The 21,837-nt window shown below is 39.8% G+C and overlaps 5 protein-coding genes, 1 long non-coding RNA gene and 1 other non-coding gene across 8 annotated transcripts; 4 read left to right on the top strand and 3 right to left on the bottom strand.

Moving 5' to 3' along the window:
* Nucleotides 1-407: 407 nt before the first annotated feature.
* Nucleotides 408-4,764, top strand: LOC122786921 (protein naked cuticle homolog 2). The gene is made up of 9 exons (XM_044053459.1): nucleotides 408-489; nucleotides 596-622; nucleotides 704-777; nucleotides 2,604-2,658; nucleotides 2,845-2,930; nucleotides 3,037-3,132; nucleotides 3,233-3,368; nucleotides 3,455-3,601; nucleotides 4,247-4,764. Exons 1-9 carry the CDS (start codon nucleotides 426-428, stop codon nucleotides 4,705-4,707), a joined length of 1,146 nt encoding a protein of 381 aa, XP_043909394.1. The 5' UTR covers nucleotides 408-425; the 3' UTR covers nucleotides 4,708-4,764.
* LOC122786923 lies at nucleotides 999-5,089 on the bottom strand. The gene is made up of 3 exons (XR_006362503.1): nucleotides 5,041-5,089; nucleotides 4,510-4,580; nucleotides 999-1,226 (listed from the first exon to the last, which is right to left on the bottom strand). It is a non-coding gene; the product is annotated as an uncharacterized LOC122786923 (long non-coding RNA).
* Nucleotides 3,830-3,901, top strand: trnae-cuc. The gene has a single exon. It is a non-coding gene; the product is annotated as a tRNA-Glu (tRNA).
* Nucleotides 4,760-8,619, top strand: lrrc14b (leucine rich repeat containing 14B). Its single transcript, XM_044053456.1, has 3 exons — nucleotides 4,760-5,499; nucleotides 5,707-6,332; nucleotides 7,049-8,619. The coding sequence occupies exons 1-3, from the start codon at nucleotides 5,224-5,226 to the stop codon at nucleotides 7,725-7,727; spliced, it is 1,581 nt and encodes a 526-aa protein (XP_043909391.1). The 5' UTR covers nucleotides 4,760-5,223; the 3' UTR covers nucleotides 7,728-8,619.
* Nucleotides 8,620-8,636: 17 nt separating this feature from the next.
* Nucleotides 8,637-11,475, bottom strand: LOC122786922 (cytochrome b-c1 complex subunit 7). 2 transcript variants are annotated; one of them, XM_044053460.1, is made up of 4 exons: nucleotides 11,396-11,475; nucleotides 9,303-9,371; nucleotides 8,970-9,136; nucleotides 8,637-8,834 (listed from the first exon to the last, which is right to left on the bottom strand). In XM_044053460.1, the coding sequence occupies exons 1-4, from the start codon at nucleotides 11,412-11,414 to the stop codon at nucleotides 8,757-8,759; spliced, it is 333 nt and encodes a 110-aa protein (XP_043909395.1). In that variant the 5' UTR covers nucleotides 11,415-11,475; the 3' UTR covers nucleotides 8,637-8,756. The 2 variants fall into 2 exon arrangements, with proteins under 2 accessions (XP_043909395.1, XP_043909396.1); XM_044053461.1 differs by lacking the exon at nucleotides 11,396-11,475 and adding an exon at nucleotides 10,835-10,913.
* Nucleotides 11,476-12,171: 696 nt separating this feature from the next.
* mterf3 (mitochondrial transcription termination factor 3) lies at nucleotides 12,172-15,038 on the bottom strand. Its single transcript, XM_044053458.1, has 8 exons — nucleotides 14,940-15,038; nucleotides 14,030-14,385; nucleotides 13,692-13,844; nucleotides 13,368-13,557; nucleotides 13,088-13,235; nucleotides 12,915-12,986; nucleotides 12,644-12,805; nucleotides 12,172-12,473 (listed from the first exon to the last, which is right to left on the bottom strand). Exons 2-8 carry the CDS (start codon nucleotides 14,376-14,378, stop codon nucleotides 12,279-12,281), a joined length of 1,269 nt encoding a protein of 422 aa, XP_043909393.1. The 5' UTR covers nucleotides 14,379-14,385; nucleotides 14,940-15,038; the 3' UTR covers nucleotides 12,172-12,278.
* Nucleotides 15,039-15,284: 246 nt separating this feature from the next.
* ptdss1b (phosphatidylserine synthase 1b) lies at nucleotides 15,285-21,379 on the top strand. The gene is made up of 13 exons (XM_044053457.1): nucleotides 15,285-15,550; nucleotides 15,696-15,787; nucleotides 16,194-16,238; nucleotides 16,337-16,461; nucleotides 16,713-16,871; nucleotides 17,289-17,440; nucleotides 17,765-17,906; nucleotides 17,996-18,108; nucleotides 18,220-18,285; nucleotides 19,058-19,157; nucleotides 19,812-19,871; nucleotides 19,955-20,033; nucleotides 20,124-21,379. Exons 1-13 carry the CDS (start codon nucleotides 15,372-15,374, stop codon nucleotides 20,222-20,224), a joined length of 1,413 nt encoding a protein of 470 aa, XP_043909392.1. The 5' UTR covers nucleotides 15,285-15,371; the 3' UTR covers nucleotides 20,225-21,379.
* The last annotated feature ends 458 nt before the right edge of the window (nucleotides 21,380-21,837 follow it).

The following is a 21,837-nucleotide window of genomic DNA, read 5'->3' as shown; positions in this document are numbered from 1 at the left end:
CCAATGACCTCCTTGACCCTTAAGTGGGTCTGATAGACTGAGCCTATGACCGGATAGATTTCAACGCCGACTTCAAGCTTCAAATCTTGCAGTTGTGACACTTCTTCCATTAGAGTACTTGTACTAGAGTACACGTTAAACAAAACTGTTACTAAATTAAACAAAAAAAATTTAAAAAGTAATTCCAACAAAATATCACCCAACAGCAATAATAATATATAGGCTCCTCACACTGTGCGAGCTCAGAACTTAATAGTAAGTCTATACATGTTCAACAGGAAATAAAGCAAAAGAGGAAGTGTGCAGAGAGGAAGCCTCTTTCTCTCTCGCTCTCTGCCTATACACTCTTGGATAAACGCTGCCTCTGAGAAATTCCCTGTGTGCACAAATGAAGTTGTGATGTTCAGTGTTAGGGTTAGGTGTGGATGGACGTTGTGGATTTTTTCATTGATAGAACAGAAACGATGGGAAAGTTACAGTCCAAACTTGGTGAGATTTCACATGAAATGAAATGCAGTACTGAAGTACTCTGATTTATCATCATATTCAGTGCATACATCATACTTTACATGAACTTTCATTTTATTTTGTGCAGCTTTGAAGCGCAGACAAAGTCCTGAAGGTAAGACTTTCACAGGCTCTGCATGCTTGTCTTACTTCCTACACGTGTTTCGACATTTGTGCTGTCTGTCATGTTGTGCAGGTGGGAGTCTGGCTTCCAGTGTGTTGACTGGTCAGAGGGAACTGGAGCACAGTCACAAAAGCAAAGTGACAGAGGTAAGAGAGTTTACTGTGATGAGATTTTTACAGGTTTGATGTCGGATTGATAATTCACTCTGCTCTAGTGACATAACCTCAACGTGTTTGTTTTGTTTTTTTTTATCTGGATCAATCCATATGTGCTAATGAAATGATGTTAAATAGATTACTATTAACTTAATAGTTGGAGGAGAGCATTCTGAAGAACAACAAGCAAAAACACAAACATTAGTGGCCTTTTGATTTATTACAACAGCTTCATGTTTGCCCACATCACAGCCAAGACATGAAAGGTGTTTGGATGGAGTCGTGTATTTATTCTTCCGCCCTTCCTGCGCAGTCTCTATAAAGACAGTTCCAAGTCTGTGAAGTGCAGCTCAGCCACCCACTCCAAACAGCGAGGTCTTTATACAGGACTGCAGTGGGAAAAAAAGGAAAAACTCTCCACATCTGGTTCTGCTTTCCTCCTGCAGACAGACAGACAGGCAGAATGTCAGGGTGTGTGTGTGGGGTCAGTGGAGGGGAGGGCTGTGGAGTGTGGTGAAGGGCGGGCGTTAGATTGCGTAAATGGCATCACATGTTAGAGATCGTTCGAGTTAATGAAGTGCTCACATTTTAGAGCCTGGATTCTGAGGAACTGATGTCATCTGTGCGACCATATTGTGTGTGTAAAATAAAATGGACAGCTGTTTGTGTTTCCAAAGATCACAGTGTTTCCTCTTGGACTGGTAGTAAATTCACTTTTAGTGAAATATGATCAAACTGACAACATATTACTGTCGTCATTGTCTCCGGTTGTGTTTATGACACGTTACGAGCAGAGAATACAGTGGAAAAAAAGACATAATCTCATGCAAAGTTGTGGTGGAGTTTCTGTTCTTAATTGTACTGTGTTTCCTGTGATTAGATTTTCCAGGCCATGGTTGTTTGACTCTCCATGACACTGCTGCCCGTAAATTCTGAAATGCACAGATGTTTACTCTCTGTTTCCATCCTTAGATCCAAGGCTTCCCCTTGAATTTATATTTAAGTTTCTCTCCCAACAGGGTTTTCCGTAAAAAAAAGCTGAAGCAGTAAAAATAGGAACAGTAAATAAAGTAAATAAATGTAAAAATGTATATACTAATGTAGTGATGTAACCGTGACAGGGAGGATGACTTTTACTGTAAGAACATGGATGAAGTATAGTCGCTGTCAAGAGCAGGGTTTAAATCTCCACACATGTCAGCTTCATATTGTCTCACATAATTATCCAGGAGGAGTGGTTGGTTTGTTGAATCCAACATTCAGTCCCAGTGAAGTCCTTACAGTGTAGTATGTATACTGCTGATTGTTTATATTTAGTTCTTTGTTTGTTTTTGATGGTTTAAATCATGTTTATATGTTTATATTTAGTTCTTTGTTTGTTTTTGATGGTTTAAATCAATCCTACACATCGAGAATGGAGCGAGAAAGCACGTTTTCCACTTCCATCCTTTATCTGCAACTTGATAGTGTATGCAGTTAGTTGAATACAAACAGTTGAATAGTTCTTAAAATTGTGCTTTTCTGCTCCTCAAATGGCTCTAAAACACAATTTTCCGTCTCAAATAATAAATCAGCGTACATGTATTGGAAGTTAATAACCTTTGACCAGTGATTGTTTAATAAGATTTCACGAATCACATTAAATCCTAACGACTTGATCCTTTTCTTTGTGAAATAAAGAACACTCATTAATGATGCAGTGACCTACGGTCTTGTAATTATTGCAAGTTTGATTTTGACAATTCAGTCATCTCTGTGTCATTAGTGATGTGTTCTCTCTTCTTTCCAATGTTTTTGTCTCTCCCCTTTCCTCTCAGAAATTAGGTGCAGGAGTGAGGGGAATCAGTTCTGACTATATCTGCAACCTGCAGGGTGAGTCAAGTTATGTGCATCATACTGAAACTATATGAAGAATCCAGCTAATTGTGGTCTGCATAGACATACTGTAAAACAATAATCTTTTTGAATATCTAAGGCAAACTGTCCATATTTGTCACGCAGTCCTAGCCATCTTTAAACTGTGGAGTCTGATGAATAATGTCATTGTGTGTTGTTCAGTGGTTTTGACGCCAAAGAAGACACCTGACAGGGACAAAAGTGTCCACCTCCAGGTCAATAAAGAAACAAAGAAGAAGAAAAGCAACGTGGGTGTGAGTTTTTGTGCCTCTGACCAGTGGATTGTGGGTCAAATAATGTGATGTAATTTCCGTGGCAGAGAGCATGTGTTTCTGACACTATGTGTATGTACAGGACACACAGACGGACATGGTGCTGGAGGAGGACTCTCAGCAGGAGTGGACTTTCACACTATACAATGTTGACAACCGCACCAAGGCCACAAAGAAGGTTGCTTTCTTTCTCATTTGTTGTGTTAAAGATTCATACTGTTCGTAGGGTCTCTGTTCACTGTGTGAATATGCAGCATGTGTGTGTGTGTGTTCTGCAGGACATGTCCAGTATGATGCATTCCATGTGTGAGGCTTTAGAGGCATCAGTGAAGCAGCCCTGCTTTGAACGCACGCCCCTGAAGATCAAGTTAGCCGTATCTCCCTCAACTTGCCCAAACAAGATTTCACAAACAGGTACAATGACATTTGTATTATAAACAAACCAAGACTGTCGAGGCAAAGTTATGATTTGACGCTTTTGTCGCTCTCCCGTTTAACAGCAGTCACAGAACAGAAGCAAAGTGGGTCTCAGGAGACAGGATGCCCAGTGAGGAAACTCTACTGTGTAGATGAAAACATAGAGCGCAGAAACCACTACCTGGATCTTGCTGGCATTGAGAACTACACCTCTAAATTTGACAACACAGGTATAGAAACTGAGAATTTGTTGTTATATTAAAGCGATAACAGCCCCCGTCTTATGGCAGAAAAGATGTTTCTGCCTCGAAATGCCTTTTTAATGAAAATTAAATTAAATTATCTCTTTCTCTGTCACTTTGTCAGTTGAAAACTGCATTTTTTTACTGGTGCAACCAGTCAAATTAAGTATTTCACTTGACCCAAAATATCATACGTACCTCAAACTGACTCAGATTTCCCTGGTGGTCTAGTGGTCAGGATTTGGCGCTCTCACCGCCACGGCCCAGGTTTGATTCCCGGTCAGGGAACTTAGTACACCCTTTGGCTTGAGCTAGTTTGAGTCCCCACCAGGTCATAAAAGGGCTAGGATACTCCTGAGCGATCCCATTGTTAGGGGTTTCTATTTTTTCAATTCTAGTAAGGTTAGTAGAGGAAAAAATGCAGAGAAGGAATTTCCCCTGTGGGACTGATTTAATTTAGGACTAACTCTGTTTATCGCTCACACAGTCTTTTGTACCTGTTGAAATGCAGTTTTCACTTGCAGAAAATGTATTTAACATAAATGACATAATTTCACTGAGGGCTGTATTTGACAGATTATAGCTGAGTAGTGCTAGAAATGCGCCATTAATGGCCTTCCTCTATTTTTCCAGAGACACCTTGTCAGGAACCACAAGACCACATTTACTCTGCTCTTCAGCACCACACAATGGTAGGAAAGGAGCACTGCACCTTCTCTGAGTCTCCTGTAAATCCCCCTATCCTTCACCCCTCAAAAAATAAGCCCAGTTCAATGGGGAAAGACGGGAGCAAAGGAGAAGCAAAGTCCTGCAGGTGGCATAGCCAACATCATGCTTCATGGTGCCACCCTACCCAGTGTAACCCCCCAGCGCACAGTGTCCCCCACCATACTCACAGCAAGAGGAATCGCTGCAGGCTACGAGATGCTCACACACCCCTCAGGCATCCTGGTTTCCAGAATCAACCCTGGGAGGATAGGAACATATTAAATAAAAATCCTGTGTCCTGTGGGGCCTCTCTGGCCCAGCGACATGAGCACCATCATCACCATGAGCACCACCACCATCATCACCACCACCACCACCCTTCATAAATGCATTTCACTCACACACTGGACCCAGGTTCAGGTGAGACACATCAAATGTGACTTTTCACTTTTATCTTAAGCAAATCATTTTCTGTAGAGTCACATACACTACGTCCTGGAATGCCAATTCAGTGGAAAACATGTATTCACTTTGTAGTTCATAACTATAGCTCATGCAACCCCCTGTGTGTGTGGGGTCTAACAAAGAAGTGTTTTGAATAGTGACCAGCTTCCAGCAGCTCTTCTTGTTTATCTCTATGGCAAGAGTTGCAAATAGACACCGTGCCCCACCAGAGGATGTGAGACAGCTGTTTCTAAAAATAAACCCAACACACTTACCTACCACGAGACCCTCGTGCCCTGCTCCTGCCTCAGCACAGTAATCCCTGTCCCAGACAAATTCTCGACAGCCACACAGACGGCAACAAAGGACATCAACAAAGACAGAGCTGTGTGACAGCAGCTCCCACCGAGAGTCTTTGATCCATTTGGACGAACAAGCAAGGAAAAGAACCTGGAAACATGAAGTCCCTGCGATTCCTTGCAGCCGAGGGTTTCGTCCAGGGTGGTCCAGCTGCTCTGGAGAACCTCAACTGTTTGTCTTTTAATCTCTACCCACTCATCTTTAAGGCTTGCTGCCTGCACGAGCAGGCTGATCTGCTGCGTGCTCTGGTCCAAACATGGCCTCTCCCTGAGCTCAACCTTCAGAAGCTCCTGGGAAAGACTGTGGACTGTCAGATGGACCTCACCTCACGCACTTGCCGTCTTTGTCTAGAGGCACTTCTGAACGCCTTAAAGGTAATTCTTGAGCTGGACATGAGTACATTTGCTCATGTTTACATCAAACTCACATGTATCCGTGCATTTCTTCTTCCACTATGTATGGCAATGTTCTTTATCAGCTGACTCAAACAAACCTATATTACATTTTCTGGCTTGGAGTAAATATAAATTGTGATACATTGATTTTTAAAAGATTTTACCGTTTTCTCCTGTTTTCATAAGGATTATATCCTGTCACCACCAAGAACGTATGCCAAGTGCCTCCATGTGGTGGACCTCACTGCCCTTAAAGACATCAAGCACCAGGACTGCCCATGCCAGTCCACCCTGGGTCGATGGGCAAGAACACATCTCCTGTCCAAAATGTGTTATGAGACCATGGTGGCCATCCAAGACAGTGACGTCCCTCAATCTGCCTTTGAAATATCAATTGATGTCCGTATGAATGGGTTTGTCACAGGTCGCAACTATGACCTTGTGGTTCAGGCCTTCCTCCTCCGCCGGTACTGTCCACTGAAGCTTCATTTTGTCAGCTTCAGAGCCGATTCCCTCACTCTCAAGCAGCTCTTTTATGTCTTACGCCTAGCAGAACCTGAGTCCATCACAAAGCTAGAGGTGGTCCACAATGTTCCCCTGGAGGCCGTACACCTGGAGGTGCTGCTTTCCAGGGTGGAATTCACTAAACTGCAGTCTCTGACCCTTCCAGCTGGGTCGCTGGATGTCCGGAGGTTGGTTGCTGATGATGATGTCTTGGGCACCATCGGCAAACTGCTGGCACAGCTGAGCAGTATGACAGAGCTCTACGTGGGATTCTCCACACTCACTGGACACCTGCGCAGACTGCTGAGGTGAGAAAATAGACGGGTGTAGAGATAAACAAAGGAAATAACGTGTCCTTGTTTGTCTGTTTATTTACGTGAGTAAGAGATGACAGATGGCTCTGGTTTTAATCTTGGTATCAAAAGCTTTAATGTTGCTCATAATAATATTTAAACAGCATTAGAGCACAGCACAGCTTTAAAGGATCTTGTATAAGTACGGGTTTGTTAAAAAAGAATGGAGTTGTTGTTAAAATAACTGATGTGATGCCAGTGTGTGGCTACAGTTTAAACAGTTAGACTTGTTAAAAACTATAAAATCAAAATAATAGCGCAGTAGGTCCCAAAACAAAGACTGATTTTTGCCATTTTTAATTGTCAACATTGGCCATTTTTTTTTTAATAATCAGTCCAGTATCATTTAAGTTTATACATTTTGTTCTCATAAACTTGATAAGTTGGTGAAAACATCATTTTCATCCAAAAGTTTGCATGGAAAAGTCCAAGTCTTTATTTTTATTTAAAATATGTAAGGGCACTGCATGGTGTCATTTTGTTTTTTATTATTTGACTGTTATATTTTATCAGATGGGTGGGGGAAAAAAGAAAATTGGCATCAAATACTGGACATCAGCTGCCCGAATTCTATGATAACTATGATACAGTATATTTGCCTGCTATTCACTAAATATAAATGATTGTAGCTAAACATTATTTTCATCCCAAACTAATTTTTTTTTTTGCAGTCATCTTAATACTCCCTTGCAGCGCTTAGAGTTGGCCAACTGCTGCCTGAACCGCTTGGATATGACCTACCTGGCCAACAGCCTACACAGTGAGTTCTTGATCCGCCTGGACATCAGTGGACATGACATCTTCAGCTCGTTTTCCACTTATTTCCACAAACTGCTCAGACGTTGCTCGGGCTCACTGGCCAGCCTGACGATTGAAGAATGCAACATTGAGGATGAGCACATGGACGCCCTCACTGATGCCTTGTCTTGCTGTCAGGTGCTGGAAGAGCTCAAACTGCTGGGAAACCCTCTGACTGCTGCAGCGCTGCGAAGACTATGCTCCATGTTATCTGCTGCCTTTCCTAAGTTAAGGTACATAGAGGTGCCGGTTCCTCGTGAGTGTTACCCGGAGGATGTTACGTATCCTCTGGATGAATCAGTCTTACTGCATTACAACAAGGAGTTGTTTCAGGAAGTCAGGGGCCAGTTGATGGGCATCCTGGAAAGAGGCGGTAGGGGGGACATAAAGGTCTGTACCCCACTCACAGGGGCTTTTGATCCAGACATAAATGAAACCAGCAATGAGCTGGGTGTACTCATAGTTAAGTCTTTTAACAGTATCGTTGGAAACTTTATAGATACCATAAGTGAAGTGGACAACAGGAGATCACAGTCTCAGAAAGATAATTAAAAAGGTTTGCGTCCAATATGATTGAGTGAATGGACAGAAAAGTGACACATTTATGCAGTCATACTGCCAGTACATCAGTCACAAGTGACTTAACTTAGTGAACTGAATGTTTGACGATAGATTAACACCATGCTGTGCTCATTACATGCATTTATCAACAGATACGCTTGTCAGTACTTCAGTTCTTGAAACTGACAAAAAGTAATTGGCCTCCATGTTTAACAGACTTCAGTTTTGATATTTGATTCAACTATGCATTTGAAATAATAAAACAAATGAAAATAGCATGGACGAAATTATGGTACTCTTAATATTGTTTTGCACAACTATTAGCATCAATCACTGACAAGTGATATCTGTAACTCCCAGTGAGACATCTGCATCTGCCAACACATATGCATCTCTTCCTGAGCATAAGATCAGGCCTCATAGAGGATAATTTGAGAATAGTGTGATGTTTTTAAAAGACATTCTTGATTAGTTTCAGCTGCCTGTTGTGGCTCATTATCATTATCCCATTGAAGGACCCTTGAATTACGACTGATCTTTCCACATCTGGGTAACATTTTTTGCTCCAGGATGCCTACATAGTCTCAAGATTTCATTTTTGCCCTGCACAGATTCATGGCAGAGATAACAAAACAAAGAATTAAACTTTCTTATAAGCTGCAAGGGTATCAACAAGTTTTTCCACATGTATACAAAGATGAAACGACTATGGTAGATACATGAAGTTTCCAGTATAAATATTGTATATGTTCTTATGTCTATATTCTAAATTTAGTCTTGTATGACTGGATTTGTTAAGCTTTACATCACAAATTTACAAGAATAGACAGATTTTTTTTTACACGTGATGTGTTATTTTGTCCTGCCAATAAATTCTTTTAAAAACCACATTTAAAATTATTTGAAAATTAATATTTCTTTAATGAGTGTAGTATATAGGTCACATTTCATTTTAAATACACCAGGGGACAACAATGCACCGACTGAAGAATTGGATTAAGAGTGTTTATGAGGAACCATCTATTTCTTCGTCCATTCTTCTTTTTCTTTCCGCTCATGAATCACTTCATTCAGATATGGTGTCAGGTAGGGGTGATCCTATGTGGAAAATGATTTGGGTCAGTATGGAGTTTGGGACAACATGGTTAAAGTAAATACTCAATATCCTCCAATCTTTCTAGCTTCTACATTAGTATAAACGTTGACTGTGGTAAATTATTTTAAATTAATTACCTCTTCATATTTTGTCCACTGGTCTTTCGGGAGAATCTGTTGCTTCATGGTCAGATCCATTGCCCTCTTGATTCTGAACATCCTGTCATTATAGACATTCTCTGGAAGCCTCCTCAGGGCCTCTTGCACATCTGAATCATCCATTATTATGTCATCACGCATTAAACCTAACACAGAAACACATGCAATGATCAGGATACAGGGCGCAAAGTAATAAATGTTTGTCCAGGACTAATACATTGACATTAGAAGTCGTTAAAAGCAGTGACCTCTTAACGAGTAGCATTGGATGAATGGAGTATTTGTGCCCAACACATTGTTCTTTGTCCTTACCAATCTTGTTGAAGCCAGACAGGTTGTAGAACCATTTCCTGAATCCAACCATTAGCCGGCCTGTCGCCACTATGACCATAAAGAGAGACGAACAGACAGAGAAGATCAATAATAAGGGACAACAGCTATTTAACAATGATTCACAATTTCAGGTTTCCACTAATATTAAGTTCACCACTAAATAAGTGGTGAAAACTATGTAAATGTAATCAAATACTTTACTTAAGGATATATTTAGGTACTCATACTCATGTTTTTCAATCTTTTACTGTATATTACTACTCCACTATTTCTGTGCAGAAAGTTCAATTTTCATGAAACCTCTCAGATTTATACAGAGGCTCTTGGGTTGAGTTGTGACCCCTTGTTTAAACTGGTTAGATACATAACAAAATCCCAAAAGTCTTGCCGGTAGTCTGTTTAGTCTATCTGTCTTATTAATTATTATGCTCTATCATAATAATTTCTTAGGGTGCATTTAGTTAACATTCACCCGTTCTCGAGAGACTCGTGTTAGTTTCTCATGTCTGGAGTTTTTAGTTTTCATTGTTAAACAAGAACAATATCTTTCAGGCAGATGCTCCGCTGTGAAGACCCCTTAAGGGAGAAGCCGAAAGAAGGATCTTTTCATTAATGTTTAGTTACATTCATTGACTTCTTGCCACACTCATGTCATAGAGGACAGCACCATAACAGCATACAAAATAAAATGGACTGTGTGCTTGAAGTTTAAATAATTGTTAAAAATGTTAAAGATACACTAAATATACAAGTTGGCAAAGTGTGAAACAATACTCCAGTTTTTAGTTATTTTAATGTTAGTTATTCAGAAGCTGTAAACATTACTGACATCTTATGGTATCATTTATTTACTGATTTTTATAATTTAGTGTTAACTGATTTAGTAGTATTTTTTGAGGGACATTTTTTGTACAAAATAAAAATAATCTCCCTGATTTCAGCCTCCTAAATGATTGTGTTGTAGTTTCTTTGACTCTATGACACAGCTTAACAGAATGATTCCGTACAATTTAAGGACAAAAACCTCACAACATACAAAAATCTCTCAGCTTATGTTATCTGACCAGCACACCGATTACTGCACGGTAAACAGTAAATAACATGTTTAACTTCACCTCATAGCGAGGAGGAGAACGATAGCAGACAATGAAGTACAGTTGTTATGACACTACCTTAGCACAACAAGAGCCGAATGCGACATATATTTAGTTAGATTTTAAGGCAGCTGATGTCATGCTTTGTCTAAAACTAAATAATGTTTATATTACAGCGATGAACATTAGCTTTCGATCCCAGGCTAAAGTTAGCCGATAGACACCCTTAGCTTAGCATAGTACGGGGACACCAGAGGACACAGATAAATTACACGCGTCTAAAAGGAAATTCAGCCGGATTAAAGGAACATAAACACAGGATTTGATGCAGGACAACACGTTTCACACCGCTATAACAGGCGCATGAAATGTTTCATTTTTAAATGGAAATATCAGTAAAGGGCGATATTATTTTACCTGGAGCCCTCGACGCCATCTTTGATATTAAGGACAACTGCTGTGCATCATGGGTAAGACGTACGTACGAGGTCGTTGCGCAATAGACGTTACATTTCCTTCAAAATTTTAACACGTTTTTGTTGATGATAGCACAAACAACAATGCCTCTCAAGCGCATGTTATCTAACCAGCACACCGATTACTGCACGATAAATAGTAAATAACATGTCCATTTGAAATCGAGTAAATGTATCTTTAACTGCGTAATAAAGACAACTTCATCTCATAGCGAGGAGCCAATGATAGCAGACAACGAAGTATAGTTGCTATGACACGACTTTAGCCCAACAAGACATATACACTGGTGTCATGCGGTGTTTAAAACGGTATAATGTTTATTTTACAACAATGGACATTAGCTCTCGACTCTAGGGTCTACAGGGGAATTCAGCCGGAGTAAATGAACACAAACATAGTATTTGATGCAGTACAACTCGTTTCACGCAGCATCGTTATAACACGCGCATTGAAGGTTTAATTTTTAGCTGGAAATATCAGTAAAGAGCGATATTATTTTACCTGGTGCCCTCGACGCCATCTTTGATTTTAAGGACGACCGCTGTGCATCATGGGTAAGGCGTACGAGGTCGCTGTGCACGTTACATTTCCTTCATCATTTAAACACGTTTTTGTTAATTATATACATTATACAACGTATGGACATGACAATGCCAAGAAATATATCCATCAAGCACGTGTTAAGCCTTTATAACGATTAATCGCCAAGTTTGACGATCTGACATTACAAATCCGTGACGTCATTCTTACTTGTCAAAATGACGTCACATTGAGTATTTCAGTTTTTACTAGTCAGAATGAGGCCACTTTTCCCATCTAGGTGTATGGGGTTTGTCATTATAGATGTCTACAAAGTCATTCTATCTGAAATTTAATTCAAGTTATCAGTAGTAGACAATATCCTGTCTACGGATTTAATGTTAATACCACTTGCCAAAAGCACAGCATAATCATCACAATAAATATGTAGACACCTTGCCAAAGACCTTGTGTGTGTGTTTACATCAGATCCAAAATAAGTTATTAACAGTATCTGGGTGCAATGCCACTGATTGTGCAGACAGGGTCCCAACCATGAGCCTAGAAGGTATTTTTATACTATTTAATCTAATTACACCTTTGTATTGTCAGGAGCACCTGTGACATAAACAATTTCTCCCTGGGGATTAATAAAGTATTTCTGATAAACGTATTAAACATCACATTCTGTCTTTTGTTTTCACAAAAATTACAATTAAGATTTATCTATTTACAAAGAAAACGTTTTTATTTCAAAGTCAATCGATGCTCTTTATTACATGTTTAATTACATTTATATCTGCATATATCTAATATGGTATTTTGTTCTGTGTGCTGGTCCATTTTTATGTCTTCTCATGAGGAATCAAATTGTCTTTTGGAACAAATAAAAATCTTCCAGGGAGGCTGAAGCCAAGTCAGTGCAAAAAGTCTCATCTGGCAAGGAGACAAGACAGTCCAGAGAGATGTAGCTGGGAAGTGCTGGGTCATACTGAGCTTTTCCAAGGTACTCGAGGAACAGGTGGCGTTCTCTGATACGCAAGTACTTAGTATTGAAGACCTAGGAGAGGAAAAACGATCAGGGCATAGTTCTGAATGAACCAACACATATACAGTATATACATATATACACACACATATACTGTATATATACTGTATATGTGTTAGTTCAATATACATATATATATATACATACATACATATATATAAACAACCAGCATTTTAACATACCTGTGGGAATTTGGTGATCAGATGGTGTGGCACCTTCATGGTGTTGTGGAGAAGGTCAAATATTTGTGTGAGCTTTCTTTTATTGGCAGTCAGCACTTTTGGCACGGCAATTACTATGTGCTGGATTTCATTTTCCTTGAAGCCAAGTTCTATTTTGCATACCTTGGGGAATCACGATAGACAGATATACACAAAAATAAAAAATAAAAATTTAAAAAGAGCAAGTCGATCAAAAATGGATAACAATAAAGATGTTTTGTCATTTCAGTACCTTCAGATTTTCTTTAACAGGTTCCAAACTGCCGCACAGGAGTCTGGGTAGACGGGCTACAATGTTCCGGGTCTAGAAAGAGAAACAAAACAAGCTCAGATTTGCTGCTCTACTTTCTATCAACACATTATTATTACAACACACTGTGGTAATACTTGTAGAAAGACACTTACATTAGAAGCACTGAGTTGGAGTTGCTGCTGATAAAATCCCAGTCTGTTGTCCAGCCTCTTCACACTGAAGTTTAGTAGATATGGAGCTCTGGATACCATGGATGCAACAGTCTCAGAATTGAAGTTCTTTGACTTGAGATAGTTCACTCTTTACAAACAACAAAAACAGACCATTATGAACATAGTGTTGTAAAAGGACCAATGTCAGCTACAAAAATATATAAATATTTTGTGTGATTAGTAACAACAGGGCAAATTCAACCTGTCCCTTTCATGTCACCTGGCATGCAGGCTTTCCAAACTCTCAGTAAGAATGTAGGGGTTGTGTGTGATGATAAAGCCTAAGCGAGAGTCCTCCACCCCAATGTCTTTGAGAAACAGCAGCCTCGGGGCCACATCTGTCTTGTAGTTGAGCCTCAGTAGCATAGATCCCACGTTGGGCCTTTGTTCAAGTTTCCAAAGATTCACACCTGAAATTGTATGAAAATGGTGAATAATCAGAAAAAAGCAGATGAACTGATAATTTAATGACAACTGCTCTAGATATGCTCCCAAACTGCTTAAATAAGCACAATACAAATGGTATTATTTACAAGTTGATTACCTAGTTGAACCAGATTGCTGAGTGTTTCAGACTTGTCAATGTAGTCTCTGAGAGATGTGGAGGCTGGGGGCATGGCTGCAGGTAGAGTTATACTGATTGCCTCTTCATCGCTGATCTCCTCCAATGCAGAAAGTTCGTCTGTAGCATCCAAATCTGGTGAATGAAGGAAATCAAAATGGAAAAAATTCAACACACACAAGAAAAACTTGCACCGACATAGCTGCTCTGTGCTCCAAGAAGTATCAGTTTCTAGTGTACTATGATAAAATAAGGCATTCATCACATCTTTTACTCTGTTAATATTCTTGTATGGTAATCAACAACAAACCAATATGTACCTAATGGCACCTGCCTTTCATTCACAGACACAGCATCTATGATAGGCAGGATTGGGCTCTCATATACAACAACATCAGTTCTTGATAACTTCTCTGCCAACTTGACTTCCTTGGTCTCTGTTTCCAAATGTTTGGCAAAGTCACTGAAACAGAACATGTGTTGCTTCCACTTCTGCATTGTTCTGTGAGTCCCTCTAAAAAATAACAATCCATTCTGGATTTTGGGGGCTGCATTTGTAATCGTCGCGTAGTGGCGAACTTGAGTGGAATACAGCAACGTAGCAGCCATCGTCTTGGAGCTAAGATGACTCCTGCATCTCAGACACAGCAGCGCATGGGATGAACTCATGGTGACCCTGCAGAGAAAAAGATGTCACATATGAAACATATGCATAAGGACATAATAAAAATAAAAGGGAGACTAAAACAAAACACATTATTCTGTATAGTAAACAACAAAGACGTTTTAAGAGTTGGACAACATTATTTGCAAATGTGTCAGATTTTTATTGTGAATTATGAATATGAGCTGCAGCAGGTGGTTCACGGTAAATAAGAGTGGTTTAAATGACAACTTCATAGTTTACTGGAACTCTATTGTGTATTATTTAGTGAGACAAAATCTACTTCATGCTGTGGCACAGCGCACATAATGGCTAGTACAGTGAACTCATATAGAACTGTAGGTTGGATGTATGTTTAGCAGTCCTCGTGTTAGATTCCCGTTTGCTTTGTAAACCAGTAGAATATATGGTTGCATTTTAAGGAGACAGGCAGCTATGTACTATTTAATACTACATGCTAGCAAGCTAGCATGACAATCCGCTCTGCAAACCTTGTAAAACATACACTGGAACAAATACAACAAATCTGACTGGATTGAGTTAATTTACAATTCCTTTTCACTCACAATTTGTGAACTGGAATGTGGTGACCCTTAACCAGATCCCATTACTAGCGGAGAAGTTGCACAATGTCAACTGGTTTCACGTGTTCAGCAGGGGAAAGACTCTGCGGAAATGACATCTCATTTGGGATGTACCACAGTACTGTACTGCGAGAGGGGAGGTTCAACACCCGGAATACAAGCACAGCGGGCGAAACATTTGAACGCATCTTTTTACCACAACAAATAACTTATGTGAAGATGATTTTAAATACATTTCCAAACATTACGATCTTCGTTTCGTAGGACGCGTAATTCACTGCTATCAACCCCCCCCTCCACCTCCGTGGTTCAGTCCATCTTCAATATTCTTTCGTATTGATCTCATAATTTGTGACTCTTTACAACATTTAAAACGTTTAGCTATTTCAGTAACAGCTATAAAAAAACAACGAGATGGCATCCATCGCTACTACACGAACACCGCGGAAGGACAATACCAACTATAATTTACACTTCCGAATGATAAACGAGCAACAAGTGGAGGATATATGTCTTGATTTCTTCTATAAACCACACACTATCACTCTGCTGACAGTGACACTGCTCAGCTTGATGTACTTTGCTTTTACCAGGTAAACAACAATGTGAATATTGTTCTTATTTACTAAGTATTGTTTAGTATTAGTGTGGAAAACTCACTACCTGCCCAATGTAACACAGGGTTCAGTGTTACACACAGTTTCCTTTATTAACATGTAATACGGTTTTCATTGACAGGGATGATGAGCACTCAGACAACAACCTCAGAGTTGGTCTTTTAGTGGGAATCTCCTTCTTCTTAGTCATCAGTGTCCTGGCCTTTCCCAATGGTAAGATCCAGTCGTCTGAAACTATAAACTCACTGTAGCTCCACCATTAGTTGTGACTAGTTTAGTCTCGGGATGGGAAGATACCACCTTTTTGTGTGTGTGTATCAACTGATATCAATATTAGTCCTATACAGTCTTTTAGACCATTTATGAACTATGAAGCTGCATAAGACCTCCTGCATCGATTACAACTAAGCAAAGATAATCTGGTGGGAAAAACAGTCTGATACAAGTGAAATAGGAACTACTGTATCGCCATGAAATCTTTGTGTAACCACTGGCACATGGAGTAGTTGATTTCACTTCAGCATGTGTATGTTCATGTGTTGAGGAATGACAATGAAAATCGCAAGTACATGGACTGAATACATCTTAGGAATTCTTATGATGTTACTTTCCTTATCAGGGCCTTTTACCAGGCCACATCCTGCAATATGGCGAATGGTGTTTGGTAAGTGTTTTTCTTTGTCCTATGATTCTAATTCTAATATTTCTAATAAGACCCAGTTTTCATATGTAATCTTTCTTTCTTTCTCTCATCATGTTCAGGTCTCAGTGTACTCTACTTCCTCTTCCTGGTTTTCATCATCTTCCTGAATTGGGACCAAGTGAAGACTCTCATGTACTGGCTGGACCCAGATCTGCGCTATGCTACAAGGGAAGCAGATATCATGGTAAAGATTGTTTCAAACATAAAACGAGTCCACTTTTTGACTTGTCTTCAAATACTGAAACAGCTTATTCCACATACTAAATCCATTTACTACATGAGAATGCAGGCTGTTAATTAGGGGTGGGTATCACAGGGCACCTCATGATGATCATACATACATACAGTATACATTTTAGGAAATAGTTAAAATGTATTTGTTTTGGTGGTCATAGTGATTTAAAGATGTGTTTACTTTGCTTCTCTATTCTACAGGAGTATGCTGTAAATTGTACAGTGATAACATGGGAGCGCGTCCTGAGCCATTTTGACATCTTTGCATTCGGTCACTTTGCAGGCTGGGCCATGAAGGCTCTGCTCATCCGTAGCTACGGCCTCTGTTGGACCATCAGTATCACCTGGGAACTAACGGAGGTAATGTCGGCCTTTAAACCACACACAGAGCCAATTAAACACATCCTCTCTGTAATTTGCAAGGGGATGCAAAACAAAGTAGGTAGGCGTCGTGATCCAGCTCATACAACAGAACAACTCTGCTGTAGCTCAGTCTATGCAGGTTTGTTTTGTTTGGAGGAAATCCAGCAACACGGTAGTATCAGCAGTAAGATAACAAGAGATGCTGCCTCGGTGGCTGACTGTGAGCTGTTGACTGGAGAAATTAGAACACAGTATTTAGCCACACACCAGTGCTCAAAACAAGGTGCAACCACCATTTAAATAACACACTTGGTAAATTAACATTTTGTAGTTTTATTTTTTTTTCCAGGAGCTTCTCACCAAATATAGTATGGATGGTATTTTTCATTGAAACTTCCCTCTTCCCTGTCACAGCTGTTTTTTATGCACCTTCTGCCAAACTTTGCGGAGTGCTGGTGGGATCAGGTGATACTCGACATACTGTTGTGTAACGGGGGAGGAATCTGGCTGGGTATGACCGCCTGCCGCTTTTTGGAGATGAGGACCTACTGTTGGGCCAGCATCAAGTCAGTGAAACCTTTTCTTTCTGTGTGCCTGTCTCTAATATGACGTGCATCAAATCCTTGAGAAATGTCTGTTTCATAAATGAGAAAATCAGGTGGGTTCAAACATTTCCAAACCTTTTATTCCTCCAAAACACAAAAGCTGTTGTTTTTAATCACATAGTAACAACAACATTGAGGAAAATTGATAGCAAAAGCAGGCAATTTAAAAAAGACTCTACCATGTACCGTTTAAAAACAAACCAAAAGAAAACTTGCTAAAGTGAGACTGTGTGTGTGCAGTATTTCTTCTGTATCCTTAAAGGTGCATATACTGTTTGTGTTCAGGGAAATCTACTCCACCACAGGGAAAATAAAGCGAGCCGTGCTCCAGTTCACCCCAGCGAGTTGGACCTATGTGCGTTGGTTCGACCCAAAGTCGTCCTTCCAGAGGCTGGCAGGCATCTATCTCTTCATGATCTTTTGGCAGGTAATGCTCTGACCTTGAGCCAAAGGTATTTTATCCCAGTATCAGAGCATTCAGACATTTACCGGTGTGTCCGGTGTTTATCTTCACAGCTGACCGAGCTGAACACCTTCTTCCTCAAGCACATCTTCGTCTTCCAGGCCTCGCACCCTCTCAGCTGGTGTCGTATCCTTCTTGTTGGCGTCATCACTGCGCCCACTGTTCGGTAACTATTATCTCCTCAAAATGTCGTCTTTACACACCAAGTATGAGCAACAGATACTACCTTAAAAGGTGTCAAACATTCAGATTAACTGTCTTCTTCAACATGTTTCAGGCAATACTATGCCTACCTGACAGACACTCAGTGTAAACGAGTGGGCACACAATGCTGGGTGTTTGGGTAAGTAGCTCCGTCACCTCTTTAGTGGCAACACTGTTTTGTTTTTTTTGGAGGAATCCTCTTTTTCTTTCATCTTAAATCCACATGTTGAATCCCAACACATTCTTTTGTATTATGTGCATCAGAGTGAAGATGATGATGATGATGATGATCATAGTCAAGAGAATTTTATAGATTCAAATATGAACCGAATAAATGGACAGTGACTGAAGATGGACATTCTACCTTCATGATTTTGGAGGTTTTGATAAGACATTTACACACAACCTTTATTTATTCCCCATGAATCATTGATCTGTGACCCTTATTTAGAATGACACTGAGGGGAAAACAAGCAGTAACAACATAGGCTAGAAAGACGTTAAAGGGCAAAAACCAAAAGATTATTATTTAGATTCTTGCTGTGTTGTTTATGTAATTTAAATTCATAACATTATGTGGGTACTGACCTCATCTCAAACGCAAAGCTGCTGATGCCCCCAGTCTGCTCTAGTTTCCATAGCAACAGGAAGTGCTCTGCTTGAAATGCACAGACCGTCTCGTTGTGCGTCGTCTGCCCCTGCGGTGAAACCTGTCCCTCACTGAAGTCAAGCCTTTAATACAGAACACTTGCAGTGTCTGTCAGCTGTGATGAACATTTGTACGCAGGCTCTTTTGGGACTGAAATGATATTACCTAAAGTGGGAGGTGTAAATAAAGACATCAGTCTGTGTGTTAGAGCAACACAACTTAACTATATCCATGTGTCTGTGATGATGTGTTTCCCCCTCAGAGCCATTGCTTTCCTGGAGGCTCTTGTTTGTGTGAAATTTGGACACGACTTGTTCTCCAAGACGCAAATTCTCTATGTTTTCCTTTGGCTACTCTGTCTGGTAAGAAACTGTGTTTGTTAGTTCTTGTATGTGTATCTCTGTAAGGCCCAAAAACCATGTAGACCATAGGAAATGAGGACATTTTGGGTGGTCCTCACAACTTCAAAGGGCTTTTGGGGGTTGAGGCCTTGTTTTAGGGTTGGGGTTAGAATTGGGTTAGGTTTATGGTTTGGCATTTAATTGTGACTACTGGTCCTGACCTTGTCAGGAGACCACAGCCTGGTCTGAACCTCATTTCTGAGGAACTGGTTAAGTTGAGGGTTAAGATTTGAATTGTGGTTATGGTTAAGGTAAGGGATAATGGATTGTTTAGGTTGTCCAAATGAATTGAGGTCAATGCAGTGTCCTAAGAAGAATAGCTGCACAGAACCAACCGTGTGTGTGTATATACTCTTATTTTTTATCTCCTAAGGACTTTTTCTGGCATATCTATGTAATCTATCTATTTATCTATCATTGTGATTATCGATATGTTTCACATTACTATAATTCTGCCCACGTTATAAAGAAATGATCTCATTAGGAAAGACTTGGGGTTTGTAGCAAATCCAAGTGAGAAAACACTTGTTTTTATTCTGCAAGTATTCATTTCTTTGATTACCAGATATATTTCCTCACGCAGACCGCTGTGCTTCCTTTTCTTGTCTTGTTCAGGCACTCATCACACTTCTGTGTTTGTATGGCATGGTGTGGTATGAACAGAATAAAATGACGGTAAGACATTGCCTTGGTCCTTGAATGAATTTTGAATTCCTCAGAAACGACAAGATTGACTCTGAGCTTCCTTCTCTTCACAGAGCATTTCTGTGCAAAATGAGGACAGCGATGAAGGCTGCGGTTTCGACTCGTGTGGATTCATCACTGACAGTGTTGGAGGTCAGTCTTTGATCTAATCATGCAGATACGGTGACCACTTCACTAAACTCGAGTATGAATGTCTTACAAAATGTCTTCTTCATACTGTAGGTCAGAGGGAGACCCCGGGATGTTCACAACCTGCAAAACAGAAGAGAGCGTCTGGGAGGAACAGATTTGTGGATGGCCAAGAAAGAAAGAAAAGACTCTAAACAACTCTTAACACTCAAATGATCAACATACTCAAAGAAAGAGATGGACGTACTCTAGAAAGAAGCCAACCAAAGGAAAACATGCACTTTTATAAATTTATGATTAGGTGAGGGAAGAGTTGCAGACAAAATCATCTTGATGCACTTTTAAAGAACAAATCAATTCAATTCAGCAGCTTTCAGGCATGAACTGAAAGTCTGGACAGTCTGTTTAGATACTTCAGAGGGAACACATATGAGAAAGACTGCAGTGGTTTCTGCTGTGATTTTCCTGCCAGCTTTTTTTAGCAATATCTCTGGTTAATGTCTGAGTGATGAAAAATTCTGGGCGAGTATCCTGCCTCCTGCATGCTCAAGCCAGCTGCCACCACCTCGTCTAGATCCTCAGGAGATTCTCCAGCTGCTGTGGACACGTCAGCTTTGAGACACTGTCATGTGTGAACGGCAAAGACCAGAGATTGTCCAATTCACTGTATATTCTATGACGTCCATGTCTGACAACAGCTTTAGATATTTATTAGGAATATGCACTGAACTTTGAAAGAATATGTTGCCTTACACTGACTTCTTTAGCATCACATTCCTCATATATATACAGTATATGTACTGTATGCTGCAGACACTTTGCACCTAATCTCTTTTCTTGAACATCACTTTGAATGCATTTAATAGCTTTAAAAGAACACACAATAATTGTTCTATTTATTTAATTGGTGTTTGTTATTTGTCAATGTTGTTGCTTTGTTATTGTTTGGCTTTTTTTATAGGATTATTGCCAAAAGTGATTTTTACTGGCATATATATATTGTATTTCCACTATCAAAACAGCATCTTTCTCTACTTTTAATCATATAAACCTTTTTGAATGTAGTTGTTGGAACTGTATTTTTACATCTGTTCAAGATCAGGGAGAAAATCATTATATGCCAATTTGCTAGTGACAGAAAACTGTGACATTCAACAGCAAAGGACAATCACAGAGCCTGAGCAGGTCTGCACCGCCTGCATTGGCATTATGGAACTTCAGGTTTCAGGTCCGTCACACTTACGTCACCGCCCATCCTGTCCCATTTTGAGTTTTTTCCCCAGGGAGAAATCCGAGGAAACAGTTCCAAGTGATGTGAAAAAGAGCAGAAATAAAAGTCAAGAACTTTTTTTTAATAGTTTTATTGATGGTAATAACCAATGGTTTTTAATTATAATCACTCATCCAGTAATAATCATGGCTTTAAAATTAAACTGACTTCCTCATCATCCAAAGTCACCCTCGTCCATTTAAACACGCAATAGAAAAATATATACTTAATACTTTGTACAATACTGGTTTTGGTCCAAACAAAAGTGGATCAGAAAAGCCAATATACCTTTAGTCATGAAAGGCTCTCCAATTTGCATTTAAGCTTCTTTTTAAATGGATTCGGGCAACTTTGAATATAGGAATTTACATAATAAATTCTAAAGACAAAAATGCTGAATGCAGAGTTGGAAACACAAAAAAAAATTCAACTTCACGGATTAAAAAAACAAAATCACTATTTACAGGGTTTTATAATATTCAAAGGCCAATTAAGAGAGAAAGAGAGAGAGAGGTAAAGGGAGAGTAGAAGGACTCA

Source organism: Solea senegalensis, linkage group LG20 (assembly GCF_019176455.1).
Source record: "Solea senegalensis isolate Sse05_10M linkage group LG20, IFAPA_SoseM_1, whole genome shotgun sequence".
NCBI lineage: Eukaryota > Metazoa > Chordata > Actinopteri > Pleuronectiformes > Soleidae > Solea > Solea senegalensis.
The sequence above is the reverse complement of the archived record's forward strand: the minus strand, read 5'-3'. Positions and strand labels throughout refer to the sequence as shown.